The 7,207-nt window shown below is 47.3% G+C and overlaps 1 protein-coding gene across 1 annotated transcript in view; it reads left to right on the top strand.

The window, feature by feature from the left end:
• Positions 1-5,856: 5,856 nt before the first annotated feature.
• The window catches only part of LOC126148418 (general odorant-binding protein 83a-like), a 41,710-nt gene continuing 40,359 nt past the window's right edge, over positions 5,857-7,207 (top strand). Inside the window, exon 1 of the mRNA XM_049915757.1 lies at positions 5,857-5,964. Coding sequence (XP_049771714.1) covers positions 5,881-5,964 — 84 coding nt within the window. The 5' untranslated portion in view covers positions 5,857-5,880. The remainder of the gene's footprint in view (positions 5,965-7,207) is intronic.

Below are 7,207 nucleotides of genomic sequence, written 5' to 3'. Positions count from 1 at the left end.
AGTTGGCATCCCACTCATCTCTTAACACTTACACACCAGCTATAAGTTCCTTCCTACACTGCCGCTTGTGAAAAGTGCAACACCGAGAAGGAATTATCCGGATAGCACCACACTTAATGGAAGTGGCGACGGGTGTGCAAGCAATACGTGATACGATTTTCAGCGAGATGGGGTACACGTAAGCCGAGCAGAGCCCTCTCGTGTCGGTCCAACAGGGTGCAGAGCTGTCACACAGGATGGAAACAATGCAGTGAGTGCCAGTATGCCTCGTCGACGACAAAGTCAGCCTTATCGGCATTTGAGCAAGTTCGAACGGGGCAGGATGACCAGTCTCCGGGAAACGGGGTTGTCATGCCGTGACATTTCGGCTCGCACAGGGCATGCTGCTACGACAGTGATACGTATGTGGAAGCAGTGGATAAAGGAAGGTCGTACGCAGCGACGAGCGGGAACTGGACCATGGAACATGACCACAGCACAGGATGACCGTCATCTTGTCCACATGGCCATTACGGACCGTACAGCGTCATTCGCAGTGTTGGCTCGTCGCTGGAGCACTGCATCAGGTGTGAACTTGTCTGCATCCACGGTTCGTCGCCGTCTTCTGCAGGTTGGGCTGATTGCACGCATGCCGTTACGTCGGCTTACATTGTCCAGAAACCACAATCTCCTCCGACTGCAATGGGCACGTGAACACCGTCACTGGGGTGCTGAGTGGCAACATGTAATCTTTTCGGATGAATCCCGCTTCCACGTCTCCAACAATGATAGCTGCATACGTGTCCGGCGGTACCGAGGTCAGCGCAACCTGGAGAGCTGCATTGAGGAGCGGACAAACACCAGGTGTTATGATTTGGGGCGCCATTGGTTACAACAACCTATCTCGCCTCGTACAAATTGCGGGCACTTTGAACAGGAACCGGTACTTAACGGAGATTGCTGAGGTACTCCACGTGCTTCAGGCATATCCACAGTCCATATTTCAACAGGACAATGCCCGGTCACATACTGCGAGGAAAGTACAGACCTTCTTCGAAGAGCGACAGGTACCATTGCTTCCCTGGCCTGCACGTTCGCCAGACAAGTCACGCATCGAACATGTCTGGGATGTGGTTGGTCGGCACCTGGTGCGTCACGGTCCTCCAGTAACTGGTGTCACGTATTTGTGGGCTCGGATAAAAACTGCGTTGAGGGAAATCCCTCAGGAACGTATTCAGAACCTTATTGATTCAATGCCACGGCGAACAGCAGCTCTAACTGCAGTGCATGGTGGCCACACGACGTACTTTATAGTAGGGCTCAAAGGACATGTACAGATTTGGAAAGGTAATCATTTGTCATGTACTTAACCTGTGGTATTAAATTAATTGAATTCATGCGTTTCCTTCTTGGTGTTGCAATTTCCACAAATGGTAGTGTATATAGACATCCCACATCCTCTTCCATGTAAATTACTCTTCAATACTACCCACACCCCAATCCATAAAAATAGTAGTCAGGTGCGCCTGTGGTCATGAAGAGAATGTACAGCACATCAGAATCACCGTGTCATAATTCCCACCTTCTTTAGATTTTTCAACTTTTTATATTAAAATTGTAAACTACACTTTACCATATCAAAGGTATTTGGACACCTATTAATTGAGATTAATATAAGACGTGTCCACCATTCGATCGGCCGCTGTGCCGGAGCGCTTCTAGGCACTTCAGTCCGGAACCGCGCTGCTGCTGCGGTCGCAGCCAACAGAAGGACACCTCCTTACCCCGCCGTTGGAGGAAGTACAGTTGGTCATATATCAGCTGGACCATCTCCTCAGTTAGGTACAAATTCTGAAAGGATTGTAAGGCACTAAGAGATTCGGAGCAGAGTAGAAATCCATTGCCCCGAACACGATTCATCCGCTCCAGTGCCTTCAGGATCGCGTGGAGCTGCGCTGCGAAAACGATATATTCATCAGGAAGGCGAATCCGTGTAACATGATCAGGGAACTCTACAGAACAGCCAGTTCTCCTGTTTGGAGCCATCAGTGTAAACGACGGTAAAACGGTGGTGCGCACCTAAAATGTTAAAAAACTGAGAGTAGAATGTAAAATCTGGTGTACTATCTTTCTTCAAATTTGTCAAATCTAATATAAGTCTGGGTCTCTGGAAGACCAAGGTGGAAATCTGCTCCAACCGCGACGGAAAAGATGAAGATCAGCCATATCCATCACAGAGAGGCAATCCTGTTCGCGAATCCCATAGGGCGGCGTCGCTCGTTGTCTGTTATGAAATGGCCGTTCCAGAGAAAGCTGAGCAACGTTATGGTATGCAGGTGTGTATGGTGTGGACAAAGTTTAATACGCCTGGCGCACCGTAAGTAGCCGCCGCCGCATATGAAGTGGCGGTTTACCAGCCTCTGCAGAGGGGCATGGTATGGGGCTAGTTCTGAATGCCCCAGTGGTCAATCGATGCCCTTCATGGTGCACAGCGTCCAACATCTTTAAGTAAGAAGGCCTCGCACACCCATACATCGTGCACCCATAGTCGAGCCGAGATCGCACGAACGCCCTGTAAAACTGGAACAGACAAGTCCTGTCAGCTCCCCAGCTCTGCCTGGTCTTGGTTTAACTGTTTTTGTTCCTTAGCGTTTCCATTACAAGGTCACATCACCAATGGCCCACTTGGGCAGCTTTATAAGGGTTTAAATGTCCCAGATTGATTTGTTACTCAGATGACATTCAGTGACTAGTCCACGTTCGAAATCAATGAACTGTTCTGACGGTCGCATTCTGGTTCTCTACTGACAACACACTATTCCTTACCTCATTTTATATTGGCGCATCCTCCTTTCGTGACACCGTATGGTCAATTCTCCATTAGATAGTTGTGTCCGTATATTTATGAACAGACAGTATACAATGCAACGGCAAAACTTCAGTGCCAGACCAACCCCAGTTACGGAAATATCAGTAACTATTTAATTTAAAAAATGTTATCATCTCTCACTGGTGAAAGGTACATGAAGCTACTTGTTCACCTGCAGCACCCCGATGGCCATATGGCGATCAATACCTTCAGCAAAACTTGACCCGAATTTTGTCTTGTTGAGAACGCATTAGAAGACATCTGTTTGACTTGGTAAAAATTTTATAAAGTCAATATCGCAAAAAAAAAATTCTTTGTTTGCTAACAACCTGTTTCGACAGATTTTGCTGTCATCTTCAGGTCTGTAACATATGCACGGAATATATCTCATGTCATCTGTTATAACGTAATATTTCAGACAAAAGTTTTACTTTGGCACTACAAGAAACGAAAATGGAACTGTACAGTTCTGAAGATATGTAAATGCACAGTTCCATTTCTGTTTCTTGTAATGCCAAAGTAAAAGTTCTGTCTCAAATATTATGTCATAACTCATGATGTGGGATATATTCCATGTATGCTCACTATATTACAGGCTTGAAGATGATATCAAGTCCGCAGCACGTGGTCGTGCGGTAGCGTTCTCGCTTCCCACGCCCGGGTTCCCGGGTTCGATTTCCGGCGGGGTCAAGGATTTTCTCCGCCTCGTGATGACTGCGTTTTGTGTGCTGTCCTTAGGTTAGTTAGGTTTAAGTAGTTCTAAGTTCTAGGGGACTGATGATCATAGATGTTACGTCCCATAGTGCTCAGAGCCATTTGATTTTTGACGATATCAAAGTCTGTAAAACTGGTTGTTTACAAATAAAGAAATTTTTCTGCGATCTTTAGAAAGTTTTTACCTTCAGGAAAACATTGCACTTTCTCATCGGTCCTGAACTCATCATCATCATCATTTAAGACTAATTATGCCTTTCACCGTTCAGTCTGGAGCATAGTCCCCCTTATAAAATTCCTCCATGATCCCCTATTCAGTGCTAACATTGGTGCCTCTTCTGATGTTAAGCCTATTACTTCAAAATCATTCTTAACCGAATCCAGGTACCTTCTCCTTGGTCTACCCCGACTCCTCCTACCCTCTACTGATGAACCCATGAGTCTCTTGGGTAACCTTGCTTCACCCATGCGTGTAACATGATCCTGTTCGCCCTGACTGCTACATCTATAGAGTTCATTCCCAGTTTTTCTTTGATTTCCTCATTGTGGACACCCTCCTGCCATTGTTCCCATCTACTAGTACCTGCAATCATCCTAGCGACTTTCATATCCGTAACCTCAACCTTGTTGATAAGGTTACCTGAATCCACCCAGCTTTCGCTCCCAAGTTGGTCGAAAGATTGACCGGTGCACAGATAAATTTCTCTTGGTACTGACTTCCTTCTTGCAGAACAGAGTAGATCGTAGCTGAGCGCTCACTGCATTAGCTTTACTACATCTCGCTTCCAGTTCTTTCACTATGGTGCCATCCTGTGAGAATATGCATCCTAAGTACTTGAAACCGTCCACCTGTTCTAACTTTGTTCCTCCTATTTGGCACTCAATCCGTTTATATCTCTTTCCCACTGACACTACTTTCGTTTTGGAGATGCTAATCTTCATACCATAGTCCTTACATTTCTGATCTAGCTCTGAAATATTACTTTGCAAACTTTCAATCGAATCTGCCATCACAACTAAGTCATCCGCATATGCAAGACTGCTTATTTTGTGTTCACATATCTTAATCTCACCCAGCCAGTCTACTGTTTTCAACATATGATCCATAAATAATATGAACAACAGTGGAGACAGTTTGCAGCCTTGTCTTACCCCTGAAACTACTCTGAACCATGAACTCAATTTACCGTCAACTCTAACTGCTGCCTTACTATCCATGTAAAGACCTTTAATTGCTTGCAAAAGTTTGCCTCCTATTCCATAATCTCGTAGGACAGACAATAACTTCCTCCTAGGAACCCGGTCATATGCCTTTTCTAGATATATAAAGCATAGATACAATTCCCTGTTCCACTCATAACACTTCTCCATTATTTGTCGTAAGCTAAAGATCTGGTCCTGACAACCTCTAAGAGGCCTAAACCCACACTGATTTTCATCCAATTAGTCCTCAACTAATACTCGCACTTTCCTTTCAACAATACCTGAGAAGATTTTACCCACAACGTTGATTAAAGAGATACCTCTGTAGTTGTTACAATCTTTTCTGTTACCATTTTTAAATATTGGTGTGATTACTGCTTTTGTCCAGTCTGATGGAACCTGTCCCGACTCCCAGGCCATTTCAATTATCCTGTGTAGCCATTTAAGACCTGACATTCCACTGTATTTGATGAGTTCCTACTTAATTTCATCCACCCCAGCTGCTTTATTGCACTGCAATCTGTTGACCATTTTCTCCACTTCCTCAAATCTGATCCTATTTCCATCATCAATCCTATCCCACTGTACATCGAACGGTGCCAGAAATGGGCATGAACGTTCTTGTATTCCGGCCTCTATGGCCTCCATCACCCCCCCCCCCTTCCCGCTCCAAAGAGCACCCATTAAATGCTACTGAATATTTAGGGGGAGGAGGGTGCGTGCCTCGGACCCAGCTCCTACTAACATACAAGAGGGGTAGTTGAGTGTTCAAAAAGAGCTCCTGAATGCAAATGGTGTGTCGTAGATGCATTCCAGGGTGAATCACCGCCGTTACCAGAGATATGTGTTACTAAAAAGAGACGGTCAGTTGCCGTGTTTAAGGTCACGTTACGTCGCCGGAACCGTCAATGGCAGTAGGTGGCTCCTGGAGAGCGGAAGCGGCGGAGAGGAGGTCGGGGCTCGCGGCGCGGAACGCTGAATGGGCCGCCGCCGCGACCTGCGTGGGCACGCGTGACGGGAGGCGGGGGCGGGCCACGGCGGCACGCGAGGCCCCCGTACATAAGGCGCGCCTCGCCGCCGCCGGCGCCACTGACGCACACGTAGACACCGACGACATGTGGACCCCTCTCCGCCTCTCCGCCTGTGCGGCCCTCCTGCTGCTCCTGGTCGCTGCCGCCCAAGCCTGGGACGTCAACATGGTGAGTACCTGCTTACCAAAAACTACACTACTGGCCATTAAAATTGCTGCATCAAGAACAAATGCAGATGATAAACGGGTATTCATTCCACAAATATATTATACTAGAACTGACATGTGATTACGTTTTCACGCAATTTGGGTTCATAGATCCTGAGAAATCAGTACCCACAACAACCACCTCTGACCGTAATAACGGCCTTCATACGGCTGGGCATTGAGTCAAACAGAGCTTGGATGGGGTGTTCAGGTACAGCTGTCCATGCAGCTTCGACACGATACCACAGTTCATCAAGAGTAGTGACTGGCGTATTGTGGCGAGCCAGTTGCTCGGCTACCATTGACCAGATGTTCTCACTTGGATCTGGAGAATGTGCTGGCCAGGGCAGCAGTCGAACATTTTCTGTATCCAGAAAGGCCCGTACAGGACCTGCAATATGCGGTCGTCCTTTATCCTACTGAAATGTGGGGTTCCACAGGGATCGAATGAAGCGTAGAGCCACGGGTCGAAACACATCTGAAATGTAACGTCCACTGTTCAAAGTGCCGTCAATGCGAAAAAGAGGTGACCGAGACGTGTAACCGATGGCACCCCATACCATCACGCCGGGTGATATGCCAGTATGGCGATGACGAATACATGCTTCCAATGTGCGTTCACCGCGATGTCGCCAAACACGGATGTGACCATCATGATGCTGTAAACAGAACCTAGATTCATCCGAAAAAATGACGTTTTGCCATTCGTGCACCCAGCTTCGTCGTTGAGTACACCATCGCAGGCGCTTCTGTCTGTGATGCAGCGTCAAGGGTAACCGCAGCCATGGTCTCCGAGCTGATAGTCCATGCTGCTGCAAACGTCGTTGAACTGTTAGTGCCGATCGTTGTTGTCTTGCAAACGTCCCCATCTGTTGATTCAGGGATCGAGACGTGGCTGCACGATCCCTTACAGACACGCGGATAAGATGCCTGTCATCTCGACTGCTAGTGATACGAGGCCGTTGGGATCCAGCACGGCGTTCCGTATTACCGTCCGGAACCCACCGATTCCATATTCTGCTAACAGTCATTGGATCTCGACCAACGCGAGCAGCAATGCCGCGATACGATAAACCAAAATCGCGATAGGCTACAATCCGACCTTTATCAAAGTCGGAAACGTGATGGTACGCATTTCTCCTCCTTACACGAGGCATCACAACAATGTTTCCCCAGGCAACGCCGGTCAACTGCTGTTTGTGTAT

This window comes from Schistocerca cancellata, chromosome 2 (genome assembly GCF_023864275.1).
Source record: "Schistocerca cancellata isolate TAMUIC-IGC-003103 chromosome 2, iqSchCanc2.1, whole genome shotgun sequence".
Taxonomy (NCBI): domain Eukaryota; kingdom Metazoa; phylum Arthropoda; class Insecta; order Orthoptera; family Acrididae; genus Schistocerca; species Schistocerca cancellata.
The sequence above is the reverse complement of the archived record's forward strand: the minus strand, read 5'-3'. Positions and strand labels throughout refer to the sequence as shown.